Source organism: Apis laboriosa, unplaced genomic scaffold, assembly GCF_014066325.1.
Source record: "Apis laboriosa isolate Shangri-la unplaced genomic scaffold, ASM1406632v1 scaffold14_cov150, whole genome shotgun sequence".
Lineage (NCBI taxonomy): Eukaryota > Metazoa > Arthropoda > Insecta > Hymenoptera > Apidae > Apis > Apis laboriosa.
The window spans coordinates 1,104,434-1,126,872 of NW_025221798.1; the positions used below are offsets into that span (position 1 = coordinate 1,104,434).

General features: G+C 22.2%; 2 protein-coding genes across 4 annotated transcripts; both read right to left on the bottom strand.

Annotated features, from left to right (window-relative positions):
- Nucleotides 1–1,508: 1,508 nt before the first annotated feature.
- Nucleotides 1,509–14,260, bottom strand: LOC122710703 (protein yellow-like). 3 transcript variants are annotated; one of them, XM_043928728.1, is made up of 5 exons: nt 14,062–14,260; nt 5,287–5,426; nt 3,827–4,156; nt 3,404–3,653; nt 1,509–3,037 (listed from the first exon to the last, which is right to left on the bottom strand). In XM_043928728.1, the coding sequence occupies exons 1-5, from the start codon at nt 14,258–14,260 to the stop codon at nt 2,097–2,099; spliced, it is 1,860 nt and encodes a 619-aa protein (XP_043784663.1). In that variant the 3' UTR covers nt 1,509–2,096. The 3 variants fall into 3 exon arrangements, with proteins under 3 accessions (XP_043784663.1, XP_043784664.1, XP_043784665.1); XM_043928729.1 differs by lacking the exon at nt 14,062–14,260 and adding an exon at nt 9,208–9,786; XM_043928730.1 differs by lacking the exon at nt 14,062–14,260 and adding an exon at nt 4,365–4,563 and having other exon boundaries at nt 5,287–5,419.
- Nucleotides 14,261–18,373: 4,113 nt separating this feature from the next.
- Nucleotides 18,374–22,175, bottom strand: LOC122710654 (major royal jelly protein 5-like). Its single transcript, XM_043928634.1, has 6 exons — nt 21,842–22,175; nt 20,800–20,963; nt 20,312–20,521; nt 19,630–19,913; nt 19,420–19,552; nt 18,374–18,745 (listed from the first exon to the last, which is right to left on the bottom strand). The coding sequence occupies exons 1-6, from the start codon at nt 22,065–22,067 to the stop codon at nt 18,500–18,502; spliced, it is 1,263 nt and encodes a 420-aa protein (XP_043784569.1). The 5' UTR covers nt 22,068–22,175; the 3' UTR covers nt 18,374–18,499.
- Nucleotides 22,176–22,439: the final 264 nt, after the last annotated feature.

A 22,439-nucleotide genomic window follows, 5' to 3' on the forward strand; every position in this document is an offset into this window, starting at 1 on the left:
GTAGTAGTGTAAAATTCGAAATACATGTATATATGTATATATTTATTATCTATTTTATATAATCAACATTCTATATATATAAATATAAATATTATATTTTTTCATTTATTCCAAACATTCTTTATCTATATCACATTTATATTCATAAATAATTCAAACAAATTCGAATAATGTTCTAATAAGAATCAAAACATATAATAATTATACGTTTAATTATTTCATTTTATTTCTTTTTTAAATTTTATTTTATTACAATACAAAAATTAAAATTATACGAAGAAATACGAAAAATTATTATTTCTATATTACTTAGATATTTTAAAAAATATTTTAAAAATTCATATTATATTATTTTTTACTTAAAATTACTTCTTAAAATTTTTTGAGAAATAATTTATTTTCGAAATTATACAAATAATTATAAATTAAAATATTTTATAAACTATTTTATACGAAAAATATGAAATAATAATATGAAAAAATAAATGTATTAAATAATTAATATTTTTACAGCTCGATTTAAAATTATTATTTTTATTACTATTTGCAATAAATTTTACCTAGGACTGCAATATATATGCAATTAAATAAAATTAAATAAAATTAAAAAAAATATTTATTGTTTTATAATATATTATCAAACCTTATTATCTGCGACTTATAATAATTTCTATCTTATTTATTTATGATAGTATAAAGAAAATATCATAGGTTAAAATTAAATTGTTTTTAGAACATTTTAATATTAATGATTTCGTGGCATCTGTAAGAAATAAAATATACAAATAATAGAATAATAAAGAAATGAAAAAGAAAAAAGTAATAATATTTAAGTTAATACTGGCAGAAAGAAGAGCAAGAGTTGCAAAAAGTAAATATATGAAAAAAAAATATCTATAGAATTAAGGAAATTGTAGGAAAAACATTCAATATTATAAAAAATAATAGTACAAAGATATGGTAAAAAATAATTATTGTTTCATATATTGTTTCAAGTATTTCATAAATAAATATTATAACAGAATTTGAATAAAAAATTTTGATCTTGAAATTTAGTTAAAAATTTTGTTTGCTACTTTCTCACAGATTATATTTTCCTAAGAAAATTACAAAGAAATTGATTGAATTACAAAGAATTGAAAAATTTTTAATTTTAAAATTCCGAAAATATTTTGAGTGCTATCTTCTCGTAGATTGTATTCTTTTAAACAAAATTGAAAAGTTGGTCATTATATGTGATCTCTTGTTTTTGAAAAAAATTTATGTCAAAACCTGATGTATATTCGGTAATCTAATATAATACATTAAAACTATTATCTATTATCAATTTACCTAAGAAGGAAATGAGAAATTTTTTTTTTATTTTTTCTTATATAATAGATAATAAAAAATAAACAATTCTTTTTTAATAATATCTTTATTTGATGATAATTTATTTAATGTATTTTCATTACACGATCATGAGTATTTATTCATTACTCTTAATATAGAATACAATAGAACTAAATCCCTGATTACGAATCAATGTGATCAACTAAATCAAAAAATGTAATCAAAAAAACACAGTAAATGTTTAGAATTCATTTATTTTTAGAGTTCAAAAATATGAAACTTTTCTATTACTTCAGAAGAAAGCGAATTCGAGGTAGTTGCTTTTTCTTTTAATCTCTTATAATTAAAATTATAACATCTATTCATATTCGCTTTCCCGAAGTAAGAGAATCAATTGCTATCCATCCTAATTCTTAATCTTTGCCTTTGATTATCGTCAAGTAATTCCTAGAAAATTGCTTCTGTTATTGATAATTTTTATATTTATTTTATTAATTATAATATTATAATTTGCCATATTTTAAGTATATCAAAGTCATTTTTTCATTAGTTAAAGGCAGTGTCTAGTTAGCTTATATGGAAGTGGGAATCGCAAATTATTTGAATATTGCAAAAGGAAATTATAATTCAAAAAAGATTGGATAACATTGCTTTATCCTCTTTCCTTAATTTTTATAAATATTCATTATCTTTTATTTATAAATATTCATATTTTTCTTCACTATATAATCCTACATCTGTCATCAATGTCTTTTAAATAATTTTCAACAAATTTCGTCATAACCATGTTCAGAACCAGGCACAACATAATTAGGATCACAAACAGTGTCTTTGACAGCTTCTTTGATATTGGCTTTGAATATTCTATAGTTAATCTTGCTGCTATCGATGCTTCCGTAAAGATACATAGCTAACTTATTAGAGAGCACCCATACATTTTGATCATATTCATGGTCAACCTTGATATCATTTGGAAAGACCAAAGATAAATTACTAGTACCTATGACACCAAGATTCTGAGGTATGTACTCTTTTCTAGTATCCCAACACCAGACAGAATCTCTAGTCACCATATTAAAGAACATTACTCCATTTCTATCAATCACGGAACCTGAAGAATGACCATAATCTTTGGCTCTGGGTCTGCCAATAGGCATGAAGTAATCAGTATTCTCTTCAGCTGTCTTCTTGTCCCCAAGAATAGACGTGGAAACAGCAAACTCTCGAAAACTAGACATAGGATGAAAGAATAGTGTCCTGTCATCGTGAATATCCACTGGACTTAGTGCCATTCCAAAAATCCCGTCTGTCCATTGGAATTTTATGCCATGAAGTTCATATTTAGAAGCCAAGGGATCAGGATAGAAGAAATGATGTTGAATTCTGAAAGAGGAGTCTTTGAAGAAATCATATACTAACAATCCATAACGGAACACGTCGGAGATATAAGCTATTGCTGAGCCACAATCCTCGTTTCTGATATCTACAACGATATTGGTATACAAGGAGTCTTCTTTTACTTGATCTTTTGGTATAATGTACTTTCTGATAAGAGTATCTGTGGTTAAATCGAAGATAAAGATCGCTGGAGGACAAGCCAATTTGCCTCCTTTCGCTATATCCACTTTACCAGAGTCTAAGATCCAAAGATGATCGCATTCGTCCACTTGAATTCTGAAGACGGAAGTTAGTCCATCGCAGTTTCCTAAAAATAAAAATTAATATTAGAAGTATCTTTAATTAGATTATAAAAATGTAAATTTACATAATATTTTATTATGATGGATTTAAGTAAATTAGACAAAAAAGAAGAAAGTTATGCAACATATCTTTACACATTTTAATTAGTAGTGTATTCTAAATAAATTCAGTTAATAAACTATTTTATAATATGTGAATATTAATATATAAATAATATAAATAATAATTAAAAATATGTATAAGTGTAATAAGATATTATTATTATTTATTTTATTATTATGTTTATTAAAATTAATAAAAGTTAAAATGATATTATTTGGTGCTGATTAAATGCCATTACTTATGAGAGACCTAACAGTATTGTACTAACCTACTGTATGCCATTCCCAGTTCGGATAAGGTCTCAATTTTGGATTTTTTGTCTTCGAATGTTTGGGTATGGTAGTCAATGTGACTGGAATACCATCTTTCCATTTTGGAAGAGTAATGAAAACTTTATCTCTCCAAACTTCGAGTCCCAAAGGTAAATTGTTTTCAGCTATAAAATCTCCATCGAAGATAGCCGAATCTCGAGCTTCGATGCTGTCATAAGTGTAATCGATAGTGGACCATGCATAAACCTATTGAATTATCAAAAATTCTTGTACTTAAATCAATTAATTTTATTTTGTTTTGATTTTTTTGAAAAATTTATTTATTTCATAGAAATTTTCTAACTTAACTTAATTCTTTTAATTCTATTGAGTTATTAACATATTGTTTTATATTTACTTTGATTTTTTGAAAAACTTACTAATTCCATAGCAGGACCAACATAGTCGTCCTCAATGTGTCCACGACCTGGATCATAATTAAATCCATGAGACTCTAGTTCATTTACCGAATTTGCATCTGTCCTGAGTAAGTTGAAATTTCTTCCAGGTAACCTCGAATGCAATCTTTTCTCGAAAGGCCTTGAAAAATAATCTCTCGAATCTGGTGTTGAGCCATAAAGATGATTGTTGTATTCTGGAGTGGTAGGCAATTTATTCATCAAATCTTCCTCAAACTTGAATGAGTCGCAATTTATATGGCCAGGAAGCTCATCATGACTCGATATCAAGGTTTTGTAATTTCTTAAAGACTAAAATATTTTATATTGAATAAGATAAGATTGTTAATTAACAAATACATGATTAATGAAATTATTGATTAATATAATAATGTAATTTTATAATAAAAATACAAGATATATAGATTTTTTTTTAAATGAGAATAATAGAATATCTTAAAAGATTGAAGTTATAAAAAATACTCTTATAAAAGTTACTTAATATAAAAAAATACATTACACAGTTTTTCTGCACATGAATACATAGAGATCATATAAATATGATACATGTAATAAATTAATCTCTATATATTTATTTTTTTTATAAAAAATAATTATATTGTTATGATTATGTTTCTCTTCAATTATTTCATTGAACATCTTGCAAGAGAGAACAAATCCATTTTTGACAATTTTAACAATTATTACATGTAATATATCTAAAAAAGAATATGATATAAACTATAAATGTTAATAAAAATTAAGAAATTTTTAAATTTTTTATTTTTTTACGTAATAAAAGTATAAATTTGAATATATTATATATATTATATTTTATAAAAGATATTTTATAAATTCATAAATTATATATTTTAGGTATCGTTTCTTGTTAATAAAATAAATATTTTTTTATGCAAATTAGAGAACAATCCCAAATTTATATAAAAAATTGAAATATTCTTATCAACTATGAATTATTACGTAAAAATATATACTTTTAATTAATTTCAATTAATTTTTTTTCCTTTTAACATTAAATCAAATAATATAATATAATAATATATAATAATTTACAGGTAATCTTTAATTCTTTAATCTCTTAAAATAAGATTAAAATAAAAATTTTTTATAAATAATCTTTTGCTGTGAAATTCTCAGTTTTACAGAATATTTATATATTCATGAAACATTTTTAATCGAAAATTTTATTAAAAATGAAATATTTTTATATTCGTCGTACCGCCATTGCACTTTATTTTTCCGTCTCATTTTATCTAATGCAAATAATTAAATCGTATATAATTTAATAAAAAAAGTTTCAATTGATATATCTATATGCAAACTTTTTTTATTAATTATAATCTTTAGAATAAATTTCTCAAAAATCACAAATATATTACTATTCTGTATTTAAACTTTATCTAGAAAAAAATCGTTTGTACCGAGCGAAAGCCTGAAGACACACTTCTTTGACCGTTTGTTTCAAGATTGCGTGAAAGCGCATCGCTTCCAGGTTGGATCGCGATCTCCTGGAGGCCAAACAGGCATATTGATAGCAGCCACGGAACCACGTTTGCCATACCTGAAAAAGAAAGGAGAAATTTCAATAGGCAGGGACGGTGACCTTCGTTCAATCGATTTCTCAACGAAGTTCATGTTGACCCGGTTATCGTGTAACCATTTTGCTTCGAGCGACGTGAAATTGATAACTATTATGTAATCTATATATATTGTACAGTACTTGAATAGCAGATATAATTCATTCAGAGAAAGAAATACTTGTTTTATATATTTTTGCGATGATTACGAAATTTAATTAAACATTTTTAATAAATAAAATAAAATACTTAAAAAAAGAAGATGAAATAAAAAATAAAATATAATAAATTAATAATAATAAATTATAATTTATTTAATTTTTAATTAATTTATTAATTTACGTAATAAAAGTATTATTATTTATTAATAATTTTTAATATTTAATTTATTATTTTTATAATAAATTATAAAAATAAAATATAGGAAGATAAAAAAATATAAAACAAATAATTAATTACTTTCTGAAAGTCGACGAGGATTTGAAGATTAAGTAGAGCTATCAATTAAAAGGAATTAACAATAAGAGGATATTGTAACACAGATCACAGAACGTAAAAAGTTCCAATTTCTAATTGGAGAATCATGCGTTCAAATTTCGTTATAGTTTCTTATTATTTATATCCCACATATCTTCATTTTTTTTTTATCTAATGTTTTCGTTTATAAATTAATTCTTTATTTTTTTTTAGAATTTAAATTTTCAAATTAAAAAAATATATTACTTTATAATCGAATTTAAAAAAACTACTTTAATTAATATATAAAAATAATGTTGATTAATATTCCATTCTATTTACTATAAATGTGGATAATATAAATAAAATGATTTTTAAATAATATTTAAAATATACGGAAAATTTATTAAATATAATAATAATTATATAATATATGTATATTCATTTTTTATTTTAATTAAAAATAAGGAAACAAACAACAATGATAAAAAAAAAATATCATATCACAGAAAATATTCTGTAATATTTAACAAAGAGAGGAACAAGTTTTTGATTTGCGATAAAATATTCATAACGTTATTTCTTATTAAATTGGATCCATGAAAGTTATCGACAGAATAAGAATACCGAGTGAGAATTGCGATTGCGATGGTGTCTTATTGGCGATATCGTGACAAGCTTCTATAGTTATCGTTACTTTCCCATCGATGCCTCTTGGCATACTGTTTCTTGCTCAAGTTTATAGCCCTAATAATCCCGCTTCGAGACGAGATCCTAATCGAATAATATATTTTAAATGGATAAAACGAATACTTTTCATTTAAATCGTTGAAAGCAATTTTAAAGAAGTTTATAGCTATTTTACCTTCCCTCCAACGATTTGAAATGTCATATTGAATGTCATGCTGCGTTAATTCCAGTTTATTGCGGTTATATTTCCAACTTATATGCAAATAATAATTTTATAATTTAATAATTCTTTCCTTCTATTATATCCTTTTGCACAGTAATTTACAATTAATAATTCATGATTATTATATTTTATTATTTAAAAAAAATAAAGAATCGAATAATCAAAATAGAGAAAAGTTTATGAACTGCAGAATTATCTAATGATTATAAAATACATGAATACGATATTTCATTATAACTCCATTATTTAATCCTAGCAAGATAATTATCTGTTCTCAAGTATTATTATTGTATTAATTACAATACAAATTCATTCATATATTATTATTCAAATAATTTATATATTATTATTCAAAAAAAAATAGAAAATTTAAATATAAAAGTATTAAAAAAAAATATAATAATAAATGAAATTAAAAAAAGCCAAAAAAAATTTTCATTAAACATCGAATTATTTACGATATCGAATCGCTTGAATGAAAGTTAAATTTGGTATTAACTGTATCTTCTGTAAATAAATACAGTTACATCATCGCTTGTGAAATACCATAATAATGTGTAATTAACACGAACAGCTTCCAGCTAACTAGGAAATTGATGGAATTCGAAAGAAAGTGAACGTGTTAGAGATAATTTTGCGGTTTCAAGGTGATGAGCATGTCATCCGAATATACTTTCTCCGAGAAAATTATAAAAACAATCTATTTAATGATTCTTATACTATTAACCAAAATTTTGAAATTCATGAAATCTGTAAATTAAATTAAAAAAAAAAAGAAAAAATAATTAGGATATTCTTAGCTTAGAAAATTTTTTCATGTAAAATAAAAATATTTGTATGTAAGTATGTAATTATTTAAAGTTTATTAATTTTTTATTATTTACAATTAATTTAAAGTTTTTTAATTTAAAAAATATTTTTTACAATTTTTTTTTTTGACATTTGTCCACAATTATTTTTTTCCCTTCTCAAAAAATCTAAAAAAGTTTCATTATAATCATTTGTTTGGTTGAAAGATTTTGCAAAAATAAAATTTTTCAGAAATGAAAAATTTATTTCATATATAAAACAATCCTTGGAAGATTAAGAATTGGATTGATTATAAATGATTGGAAAGTGACGCTGAGTCATTTTTAATTCATGTTAATAGAAAGTTTAATTAAATTATTGCACATTTGAAAAATGTATTTTTATAATTTATTTGCAAATTAAAATTTGTAAATTATAATCGACTAGGCGCAATCTATGGATAATTAGTTACAAAATTAATAGAAAATTTAATCTAACTATAAGTAGAAAAGTAATTCTAAACTTTTAACTGATAATATATCTTTCCTAATAATTGAATTGTTTCTGTAATATTTTATATTTGTAAACTCAATTTGTTCAACATAAAAGGAAAAAAAGAAACATCAAGTTACCTATTTCAATCAAGTTATCTATTTCAATCAAATCGTATTTCAATTTTATCTTTTAAATTAATTTAGAAATATCGTATATGTACTGATATATTAGAATATATGAAATATATATATATATATATATATATATATATACATATATATGAAATTTCACTAATAAAATTTTTTTTATAGATACATTTAATTAAAATAACTTTTATATATTCATTTTTCTAAACAATTAAAAGATTATATGAATTACTAATCCTAAAATTAAAATAAAGTTTCAAAGTTATAATTTTTTAAATTAATTCATTAGTTAAGAAATTATTTAGATGATAGATAATAATTTAATAGATAATAATTTCTAGTAATTTTTTCCAGTAATATTATGCTTATTTGATTCTGGAATCTATAGAAAATCATTTAATTATTTTTAAATATTATTATTATTATTATATATTTTTTAATACATATAAAATAAAAATTTCGAGAATTTTAGAAATAAAAGAAAAAATTCGAGAATTCAAAACTTTTTATATTCAAATCACAAAAATAACGAAAAAAACTTCGAGAATTTCTAGAATTCAGAGTTTTCTGATTTTTGAAGAATTTTGAATTCTAAAAATAACAAAAAAAGCTTTGAAAATTCCAGAATTCAAAATTTTTTAATTTTCGAAAAATTTCGAATCATAAAAATAATTTAAAAAATTTCGAAAATTTTAGATTTCAGAAACTCATCCTTAATCAAAATTCAATAAACTTATAATAATTATCAATTACTCACCCATTTAACCCAAATTTTAATAAGTCCCAATCAATGTTACATTCAACTCATCTTCGTGAAAGTAAAACCGAGAACACAAATTAAGCAATAAACTCTGACGATATTTCACCGATACAAATTCTCGTAATGTACAATCACACAGAAAAAGAGAAAGAAAAATTAAAAAAAAAAAAAAAAAAAACGATATCATTTCAATAATCCTTTTGTACCTGAAATATATTCCTCAAATGTACGAAGTGCGTTTCCTCAAGGTGACCCACTGACTCTTTCTGTTCCCTTGACCACAATAATTTATCGAAAATTAATCGAAACGAATAGTATTCCACATTTATGGAATGGAATATTTATTTTTTTCTTTTCGAAGAAGAAACTTGAAGGAATTTTTTTTTTTTTTTTTTTTTTTTTTTTTAATTCTAAACGAAGAATCGCGAGTTGTGGTACACGCGACAGTGAAATGAAGATGTTCAGTTGGGATGAGAGCGAGGATGTTATTCGACTGCCATATTCACTATCCGGGTCATAAGTGTGTCTAGATGTACTACGAAAGGAGAGAATGGCGAATCCCTTCTCTTAGAGAAGATTTTCCCTCTCGTCCGCGGTATAGGTCATTGGCGGCGGGTTCATGGGAGCCCGTGTTCGTGAAATGTAGAAAAAGGGATCCGCCTATATCTGCAACAATGCCAAACATTAGAATGTTGCGAATGTGTAATGCTTTCAATTAGGATTGTGCCCTCTTTTTATTTGAAATGGAAATAACAGATGAGAAAAAGAAATGATTAATCGGAATAAAATAGGGAATGAAGATGTTTGCAAATGAATAGTAAAATTTTATTTGAGGAGAGATAATTAATTGATATAAAATAGAAAAGAGAGATAAAAAATGATTATTGAATATAGAGGATAGATGAGATGAGAGGAAGAGATAATTGTTTGAAATATAGTAAGAAATATATTTTTATTTGAAATGAGAATGTAAAGTAAATTGCAAGTAAATTTGAAAATTTTACTTGAAAAATGAGTCATTGTCAAATGATTTATTTATCAAATTTGATTAATTCAAATAATAATAGAGAATAAATAGAGGTAATAAAATAGAAAATATTAAAATAAATAATTATTCAAAGAATATTATTTAACATAATAAAAATGAAATAAAAATTTTATTTAAATTATTTCAATAAGAATTTATTGTTTGATTTGAACTTATTGAATTTATTTTTGATGCCTTCATTTGAAAGTAAAGAAACTAACGGAACAGCTTCTCTGTGACATTTGAGTGTACTTGAGAATGGATTTAATTGGCTACGTATGGGCTATTATGGTTGCAAATAAGTTTATTTCATGACTTGTTACTTTCACAGTGATATTCTTCTAAAGTTTTTGAAATCTTGAAATTGTATTTGACAATATTTTTTTTACTAATTAATGATTTAATTTCCAAATAGAGAAAACTATTTTAAGAGATTTAATATTAATATAATAAATATTATCATTTTATATATTTTCTTGTATGTTACTTAAGATGAGTTACAATATATATATTAATATTTCAATGAAAAAATAGAGATTTTGTAATTATTTATCTCAAAAATAAAACAAAAAAAAGATATAATGAAATTTTTGAAAATTTTATTTTTTTGACAACCAAAAATTTTTTTTTTTAATAAAAAATTCCTAATAATCCAAGATTCACTTAAAATTTTTAGAAGCATTAAAAGTTTTTTTTTTTGATATCTCATTTTATTTTATTTTCTTCTATTTTTATATTTAAAATTAAATTAATTTAAATTTAAATTTAAATATTTATTTAAAATTAATTTCAAAATCACTAAACAATAATTCAGAATTGAAAATGACCGATATATATATTAAGCTAAGATAATCATAGACAAGCAATAATTAATTACAGAATGATTATATAATCACTGTTACCTTCACATCGTAAATCATATACCTTACGTATTTAATATTCTTACAACACTGTCAATTATAAAAACGTAAATATAATGATCGAATGTTTATTCTTTCTAATTAACTTTTTTTCTTTCTATTATTCTCAAATAAGAGTATGACGTCACATGCTCAAAATTGCCGAACAAGAACAATACGTTATTTCTCCTTTCATTAAAAATGATTCAATTCCTTTCTAGCGAATTTCTGTAAAAAGAATAACGTGTCATTACATTATCATTGCTAGATTAAACAGACGTCACGTGACATAATGCAACGGTTATCTTTGATGAAAATCTACTCACGTATTTTTGCCTAATATAGTAGTGGCAGTGAGGATAATATAATGTCATGTATATGGAAATTCAGGAATAATGTATTCCTTCAGCAATCTTGCTAAATTTTCATTTAACAATCGCGATTGATTCAAAAACTGTAAAACTTGAAAATAATGCGTTGTATTTATGTTATTGGATCTGTGGGATTATTGAATATTAGAAAAGTCATACATTTATTGTATAAAATTGATAAATTTGAAAGTAGTTTAATAAATCATGAATGAAGTCAAAAGAAAATATAAATTTTTAAAAAAAAGTATAAAATACAATGTATAAAATAGTAAATTTTAAATTCTATTATTATAAAATTTACAATTAATCATTCAATTATTAAATTAAAATAAAAGCGAATTTTATTATCTTTTTTTATATAATTTAAAAATATTTCGAAAGTTTTAAGACAATTGAATTTAAAAAGCTTTGTTGAAATAAAAAATAAAATACATTAATTCTGACATATATACGAAAAAATTGAAATATTCATTTTATTGTTATAACAAAACAAAAATAATTGATATGATGTAACACTGTTAATAAAAATTTGTATAATTGAATTTGTATAATTTGCATTTGTAATCATAATGTTTCTTATAATTTAGTAGTGAATTTGCTACTTGCGCCGATGCTCGATATTTAGAGCATGTTTTGAGCAATCGTTTGATGTTGCGAAATGAGGAATCTGTTCGGCCGAATGCATTGGAACATCGTTACGTCAGCATTAATCTCGTGAGAACTCTTTAGTTTCTTCGATCGAGGTAGTTAGATATAACGTGAGCCATGAAGAAAAGGAAAAAAAAAAGAAGAAAGATGAAGGAGAAGAGAAGAAGAAGAAAGAGAAGAGATAGAGATAGATTAAATACGAGGAAGATTGAAATTCCCTATAGATTGACATCCATTCAAGGTAACAGCATTTCACACTTGCTTAATGAACGCTTGGAACCAGTTCTGATAAGAGAAATAAGAAATATTTTAAATTTTAATTCTTAAAACTATTATCATTAAAACTATGAATTAAAATATCATTAAAACTATAAATTATGCAAATATAACTTTTCATTTTATAATTTTGTGATAATATATATATATAGAGTATCTGTTTTATTTAAATACTACGGGAATTTTTTTAAGGAAAAAATATGATTAGACTGCGGATATTTATGTATTTATGGAAAATTTAAATGTATATGGTATGTTAAAATATATGAAATATTCATAATAAATTACATTATGATATTTAAAAGATGAAGCATATATTCCATTTCTATAATTGTATTTATAAAAATCTATATCAAAATTTATATATAAATTTATATAAAAATTTAAATAAAATTATATAAATAAATTTATATAATTTTAAATATTTTTTAAATAATTTATATAAAAATTTAAATAAAAAAATATAATAAATACCTAGATATCTAGATATTAACATAGAATTGAAAACAAGTTGAAAAATAATATCCAAAATTCAAAATTTTATCTGCGTGAAATTATATCTAACGATTTCTTTAAAAGAAAAATTATAACAAGACAGTGAAAAAGAAATATAAAAAAAAATTCTAATTTAACTTAACCTAAGCTAAAAGTTTTAATTGCATACTCGATTTTATTCAACTGATAATTCGAGTAAATTTGACATTGTAGCACATATCGTTTGATTCATGAAAGCGAGGAGTGCGTTATGCAATTATGAATAGCGATAGTTGTTGCCACGTCGAAATGGTAAAAAATGTTTAGAACAATCGCGCGTACATTTTCCCGGGAAGCAATTTGTTTCACGTCATAATTCTATTTTTACGAGGACACACTGGTTGGTTGCTACTATTGTTTTTTGCGCGATGAAATTTAAAACTAATTTTACGTAATGACACATATTTTTCTTGTTAACTTCACTTTATATTTTTGTTTTTTCTTCAAAGGAATTCGAATTATTAGTACAATTATTTTCGACAATATTCAATATTCGACAGTATTCAGAAACTTTTAAGTTAGTTAATTTGTTTCAATTTTTTTCCAGATGATATATAATGAATAATATTGATAATATTATTAATTTTGCGCAGACTTTAAATATTATTAATTAATAAAATTTTTTTATACTTCTATTACATAATTTTATTATTTTTTCTTTAATATTTATTATTAGACTGCAAATTCAATTTTTTGTTAACAAAAATATTCTAAAGATTTAAAAGTTAATTAAAAACTTATTTTTCATTTCAGATATCATAATAAAAAATTCAAAAATTCATAAAATATCTCCATTCTATTTATTATCTTATTCTATTTTTTTTCAATTTTACAATTATTTTAATTTTTATAATATAATTTTTGTAAAATATTTATCATTTTAATTTGATATAAATTTGTAACAAATTCTTATAAATTCTTTTTTTTTTGATTTGTCAATATTATTAATTTATGAGCTTAACTTAAAATATATTATTCTTCAAAAAAGTATCAAGAGTATCGAATTAAATTCAAAATTGTTAATAATTTCTTATTTTGATAATTTATAAATAATCTAAATATTTTTTTTTAATATAAAAATTCATTTTTTTTTCTTCTTTAAATTTTTTTTAAATAATATTTTATATCAGTTAAAAATAAATAATAATTTTAATCAATTAAAAAATGTTATATTTTTAAATATTACATATTACATACTATTGGATATACCGTAAAATATTTTACCTGCTTTATATATTTATTCTAGATATAAAATATAGAAATTATAATTTTATTGATATTTGATAAAATAGCATTTATACTTACTTGTACCGGACGAACCACTGTCTTTACATATTTTTTGAACCATAGAATGTTCATGGTTATATTTTGGATTAGAATTCTCCAAATTATAAGTGAAAGAATGAGTAGGAGATACGAATGAATAACTATTCGATTGTTTGGTAGATATCCATGAATTTTTGGACCATTTACTGGATTCGATGCTTTTCCTTTTTCTCGCCATGACATGTCTGTAGAAATGAAACAAGAGATTACTTCTTAAATTTCAATTAACTCGTGAAATTGAGTGTAAAAGTTGAGTGTAGAAAAATGTAAACAAGAATTTAATAACGTGATATTGCCATTCATATTTCGTAATAATTGGAGTTGTCAATATTTTTCAATAAGAAAAAAATTTTCAAAAAAGAATATTTAATATTTTCTCAATATAAATCGAAAAAAGTAAATTATTTAAGACAAAAATAAAAGTACAGAATTCTTTATTTCCTATTTTGAAAAACATTTTAAATATATTATTGCAAGAATCTATTTGATCGAAAAAAGAATATAAATAAAAAATTATTAATAACATATTAATATCAATATTACTTTGCAAAATAACATAATACATAATTTAGAATATCAAAATTATAAATTAATAGTATTATAAAATTGTATTATAAAATATTCATTATATTTATTTTCTTGATGATATTAGAAAGATAATCAATGATATGATGATATGAAAATAATCAATATCATATTAATATTTGCATAAATTATTTTCTTAATCCATTAAGATCCAATTTATTTATTATTAACATTTATTTTTATATATTATGATAAATGATAAATTATATTTATTGCATTTCAAAAATTGCATTATTTCATTAATGAGCTGATCTTTCATAAATTAAAATGTTCCAATGAAATTGAAAGACAAGCTATCAAATACATCGAGTGAGAAAGATTTACGTTCATGCATGTAAATCATATGCAATTAACTCGATACGCTTTCCCTTTTTTTCATATATATCTTTTTTTCACTTTATTGGAAATTTCACTACATATTTAAACATAATTTTCGAACGAATCGTTAAAAAAGAGAAAATTCGAATATCAAAGCAAGGTGATATAATAAGGTGATTTAATAATTCATTTCGATTGTTTTAAAGTCAAGCTCATGGTTATCGAACTAACAGTTGAACTGAAAAATTCAGAGAAACAAATGATCCATATTGTTTAAAAACATCAATCTATTCTGTTCCAGTGACTCGTTCAACAAATGACGCGAGACCATTTGAATTTAATACGAACTTTCAATTTCAAAACTTTACTTCCTTATTAAATCTAAATATATCGAATAAGCAAAAATACTAATAAATTTTCACTATCTATATATAATAATATATATAATATAATAATATATAATCTATATATAACAAGAAGAAGGAAATAATTAAATATGAATTATCTAAAATATTTAAAAAGACAATTATAATAATTAAATATGAATTATCCATTATTCGTATTTAAAAAGATAGAATACTAATATAATAATAAAATAGAATAAAAATAACAAAAAACAAAAGTAAATAGAATTTTTCATTATTTAAGAAACAAAATCGAACTTAATAATAGAAAGTCAAATTAATTATTTAAAAAATCGATTAGGATAAGTATAATCGATGTTTATAACCTAATTCATCGACTTACCTAATATTTTGCGTCTTATTTTTATTCTTGCACAAATATGAAATAAAAAATTTATATTTATTTCGTATTTTTTCTAAAAGTTTCTTCCTTTTCGGTGATTAATTAATTTTTCGAATTGATTCAACACAAAATTTGCATCACTGAATTGTACAAAAATAATTTCATAGAAAAATGTTTAAAAAAATTTTTCTTCGTTTCTCTATCTTTATACAAGTTCTCTAATAACTTTATATTAAAAAATATTCATTAATTTGTAATTTTTTTCTTATAGAATTCTTTTTCTAAATTATTATTCAAGATTCAGAAGAGTAAACGATGCACAGAACCGTTCGAGATTACTTAATCACGTAGACTGACACTCGAGGACCGATGACCAGACTGTAATTGGATTGTACAGTTCGGCCGAATTGAGAAAGCTGAAATCTTTTTCTACACTTGCTACTTTTCATTTCGTCATTTTCTTTTTCCATAAACAATTTTATCAATACATCTAATAATATTTTCAGTTGATAATCGTGTTGCTTCAGTTGTTATTTCATTGAATAATAAACGATGCTTGCATTCTAAAGTAATTTTATTTTTATCTGATTTAATAAATCAGATAATTTATTGGGTGTAATATTGAAATATTTTTACTAGGATTCAAAGAATTTAAACTAAGTTTTTCATCGATAGTATTCGACTATTATTATTTAGAATTTCAAAAAAGTTTCGATGCAAGTAGTGAAATGATGAGGAATACGTGAGAGGGCGTTTTGCGTTAACGTTGTCTAATATTTTATAAGATTATTATTATTATTTTTATAAGTCAGAAAGTTAAATAATTAATAATCATAATTTTTTAATAATAATATTTTTTGGATATAATATATTCGACTAATCAATCGAATAATAAAATAAATGAAATTTTACAAGTAAGTATAAATTATAGTTCATTAGGTTATATTATCCTTGATATATTATATAATATAAAATTATATAAAATTATGAAATTATAAATGTAAGATTTGTATTTTACAATTTATAATTTGTCAATTTATTGATAGATATTATTAATAAATTTAATAAATTATTGTAAAACTTTACTTTTTAAAAATCAATAATAGACTATTGCAAACAGTTTTTTTTTGAAATATAACTATTATATATTTTACTTCTTATTTATATTTTACTTGAATCATTATTCAAATGTCACTATATTAAACAATTTATTCTGAATATAGTGGATTTAATTAATCAATCAATAAATTATTATAATATATCATAGTTAACCGAAAAATCCAATGAAATATGAGGAATATTACTAACCTAATAGTCATAATAAATTATTATAATATATAATAAATTTGATATATAATAAATTTAATCTTTCCATTCATAACATAAATTTTTATAAACAATTATATAAACATTTGATGCTTTCAACAATATTCAATTGTATAATTTAATCTTATTTTATTATTAAATTTATTATTTAAATCTTTTAAGCAATTAAAAATTGTTATTGTTACCTCAAATTATATATTATTTAAATAATTTTAAAATTAAAAATTTAAAAATTTTTCAAAATAAATAGGTTTATTATTTGTTTCTGATTAAAACTATACATATTCTCCTTATATAACACAATGAACAAACTATCATATAAGATGGAATCTAAAAATTGAAATAATATTGTGAAATTTCTGATCCAATTTCTTAAAAACTTCTAAGATCACTTTAATAAGACTTACTCAATAACTAATTTTTTTTCGAAGATTTTTTGTTTGTCGTTACGTAAGTGTTTTAATTATGTGAATCGATGTCTTGCTCGATAGTCAAATCGAGTGATAGTGATTGATTCTTATTGTGATGTAGGCCAAGAATTAGAGAACAAATCAAATTATGGCATAATTGATTCAGTATTAATAAATTCAGTTAAATATTGAGAAATAATTGGGAACTTATCAGTATAATTGAAAAATTTATTTATATATTTAAAAAAATTAAAATGTGATTAATTAAATTTTATAATTAAGTTGATATATATATATATATATATATATAAAGAGCTATGTATTAAAACATATGAAAATGTATTTTTATGATTTAGAAAAAAATACTTGAAATTATTCTTAATTTTAATTTGACGATTATTTGAAAAAATAATAATTTTCTCAATATTAATGAATATTAATTAATTTAAAATTTTATGTAACTTTTTTTAAAGATAAAATTATACAATATTTTAATTTCTTTCAGTATGATCGAAAAAATCGAAGATTTTTAACAAGTTTATAAATTTGAAAAAATCACGAATAAATTATAATAAATATTACCTAACAATAAAATTTATAAAAAGATAAAAATAATTCTGATGCAAAAATAATTTTTTATAACATAATATTATATTTTCAATAGCATTGACTCATTGAAATTTCTAGCAATGTTTTAACCTGTATTCGGAAACGCAAGACGGCAATTACGTAGCAGTAAAATCCAGGTAACTGTTATTAGAATTTATAACTGATAAATGTTCATTCATTCTCAAATATGAAGAAAAATATTTTTTAAAATATTTTGCGCATAGGTTATAAAATCGCGCACTAAAAGAAATTACAAAAAATAATTCTTAAAAATAAAATATTAAAATTGAAAAATTTTATACTAATAATATTTATTCCATACTTTTGAACAATAACTAGAAATCTTGATAAATATATAATTTAATTTGGACATTACAATAGAATTAACAATAAATTTAAAAATAGAAAGATCAAAGGAGAATTCAGAAAAAATTTGTATTGCGATTTTCGCAACGAGTGTTACTTATTAATTGATTTACAGGTGCATTTAAAATTCGAAAATTCACTTCATTAAAATTTAAATCTCCATTTGCTATTTTTTGATATTTGTTACTTAGAGCCCATATATATTCGTTATTTTGATATCCAAAAATACTTAAAGATATTTCCTTGGAAATTTTTATACCACTGATGAATTGAAGAGTGTCGCTATTTTTGGCGACTATTTCCTAAAAATTTGAAAATTATTTTAACATAATTTGTATTTTATTTACACAGTATGTAACAAATATTTAATGTTATGAGTATCACAGAATTAACACAGTGATACTCATGTATTAAGTATAATGATCTCATTTTTAAAATTTTAAATACTTAAAATATAATATAATCGTCACGAAAAATAATTATAATATAATAAAAATGTGTCTTCGTTAAACAATTTAAAAAAAGTTGAAATCAATATCTTTATTGATCTCTAAAAAAATAGTTTCTAATATATTATTGGGATTATCTTTTGTTATTTAGATTATTGGCATTTAGATTATCTGTTTGTTATTTAGAATTGAAAATAAAGAAATAAATTTTTTGCGAAGAATTTATACAGAACAGACTATATAAATTATTACGTGTGTATATATATATATATATTATATATATATTATATTATATTATATTATATTATATATTGAGAAAAAAATCAAAATTGATTTTCTAAAGAAATTGTTTATCAAAAAAGACACAGTATTTTAAGAATATTGACTGAATATATATGATACAATTAAATTAAAATTTTTATTCGAAAAATACTACTTTAGAAACAAGACAATCTATATTGTTCGAACTAAATATATTGTTACTTATGAATGCTGTAGAAAAAAAAAAAATATTTGCAATTACTAACGATATTCCTCCTTTTTAGTGGCCGATTCTCGTTCCAGCAGCCAAGTGCTGTATCACTCACGAGTCCAAAGAAAAGAGCACCAGTTTTCGATATTGCTTTAGCGCTCGCTTGAGTCCATAAGATATCTGAGGCTCTGTGAAACAAACAAAAGAATATAAGTATCTAAATCATTTAATATATAATATGAAAAAACATTATTTAACTACGTACCCTTGATATTGTACATTATTAGCCTGAAATTGCCCTTGTGTAAATTGTTTTGTATTGACATAATTTAAATTATGAGAAGACATAGCACTGTAATAAAGATTTTGTGTTTTATGACTTAGTGCCATACCCAAAATTCCATCGTACAACGTGAAACTTTCTTCATTGATAGTATAATTGGTATATCTGGGATCGTATACGAAAGTGCTCGAAGTCAATCGTTGGAAAGAATCGTCGGCATTGTTATAAATAATCAATGCATAACCTTCGACGTCTGCTATGTATACCTATTATAAATGTAATTCATAATAGAATTTATGTTATATACTTATATTATATATATTATATATTATATATTATAATAATTAATATCTTAAACTTTCAAACTTTATAATTGTTTTTCTTTAAATTTGTTTTAGAGGAAGAATTATGCTGAAATGATTTCATAATGAAAATTATAAAGATTTTATTTGGCGTTTATTAAGAAGTTATTAATAAAAACTTTTCTATGAAATATCGAATATATTTTAATATAAAAATATTATTAATTTTGATCAAAATTAAATTGATCAACTTTTTTGAAATTAATTATCTAGTTTCCTAAAAATTCAATAATTTTTATGCTAAAATGAATTTTTTAAAAAATTTGCTAAAATTGGTTTCAAAGTGATCAAACAAGACTTACCAGGGTATTATTATAATCAAAACTTTGAACGATTGGAGTTACTAGATTTCTATTTCCAGTAGTAGAGTTTATCGCAATATTGTGCGGTATTTTAACTTGTTTTAACAATTTTGAAGTTTTCAGATCAAAGACGACAATTTGCGAAGGGCACACAGATGTCTGACCGCTAATACCATTGTCTAAAACCCATAATCTATCCCATACATCAATCTAAATAGAATATCATAATAAAATATATTAATTGAATTTTTCTTTCTATAAAAAGAAAAATAAAATATAATAGAACAATATTATTTTTATAACGCATAATAAAAATTGCACTGTTGTCGCCATGTGGTACGATTAAATTAAATTTGTAAAATAAGTACAAAAGTGAAATTCTTCTTGAGGAAATGATTGATTTTTCATATTATAATACATCCATATAACGTATCTCTAATGTTATAGAAGTCTATTATAATTCCAATATGAAAACAGTTCTTAATTACCGCAACTCTGTAAACGCTCGTAATACCAGAACAATTTTTATTTTCCGCCCACGACCAATTAGGATATGGTTCCAGAAGTGGTCCATTATCGCCAATTTTGCTAGATATCACGTTCAAAGACGAAGGCACACCATTATTTCTTATTATGGTGACAAAAGTTTTATCTAGAACGAAAAATATAAAATATTAAGAATTAGATTGTTGCATAATGGTTGATTTTTCTAATCTGCAAAATTATAATTCGAAGATAAGTAACGTTTAAAGAATTATAATAACGTATTATAATAACGTATTATAATATTTTGTTATAATATAATGTAATCTCATATCATAATATGTGTTTATTTTAATCGAATATTTTTTGTTGCAGATTTAAAATTCAGCATAACATATAAAAAATTCTGTTGGTAAAGAATTATTATATTAACAAATATAATATTGACAAATATAATTATAAAAAATAAAAGGAATTACTAATAACAATTAATCAAATTAATATAATTAAGAATAATTGTAATAATTTTAATCTTGCTCTTCAAAAGACAAGATGTATCGAATTTTTTTATTAATATTATTTTCAATAAACTTATAAAATATATAAAATTTTTTTATATTAATTTGATCTATAATAATCTAATATAAATTATTTTGATGCACAAGATGTAAATACATATTCATTCAAAATATACAAGATATTAATATATTAATATATTATAATATATATAATATGAAATTCTTTTGAAGAATTGATATTAGAGACTAAAACAAACTTAAAACAAACACAAAAGTTTTGATATACAAAAATGTTCTTTATTTATAAAGTTATGAACAATTTTTCGCTAAAGGAAGGCGGAGATAGAATAGAATTTTAATTTATAAGAATAGAATTCTTTATTTGTGTCTCGTTTTTTCTAATGCAAACTTGAATTTTTTATAACTTGAGAAATGAACTATTCAACTGATATTTTTGCATATTTACTTTGATTTGTAGAATCGATCTTACAAAGATGTTCTATGATTATTAACACCTTGTATACTTTACCATGCCATCGATCGACGTCTATTGGAAAATTATTCTTATAATTGTATTCGCCAGATTGAATTGCAGCTTGTCTTCTTTCGTTACTACCGAAATTATAATCGAAGTATTTCCATTGGTGTACAACTTTTAAGGCATTTGCCTTGAAATCTTTCGAATGATGATGGGCTTTTGTAATTTTTTGACAAATTATACCAAAATATAATATCAATAACCACCATAAAGACATATTGTTTTTCTTGTTAAAAGATTCACGTGAAAATTACAATAGAGCAGAAAATACTTATGCAAGTCGTTTGAGATCTTTTTGCAAAATAGTGTAGTAATAAATTCTAAGGAAAGGAGTGCAATATGCATGAAGTGACAAAGTTGGGTGATAAATATAAACTGCAATAATGACCTTCTATGTATTGGTGAGATAAAACAAATTGCATTTCTTTGTTTGCACTATTTCTATTGATGTTTTAGTATTAAGTTATAATTTTAATTATATAATAGTAGTTTGTGGAAAAATGAAAAATTCCAGAAAATTTATTTTTTTATTTTAAAAATTCAAGAAAGTTTTTTTTTTAAAGATATTTTAGTTTAAATTTTGTGACTA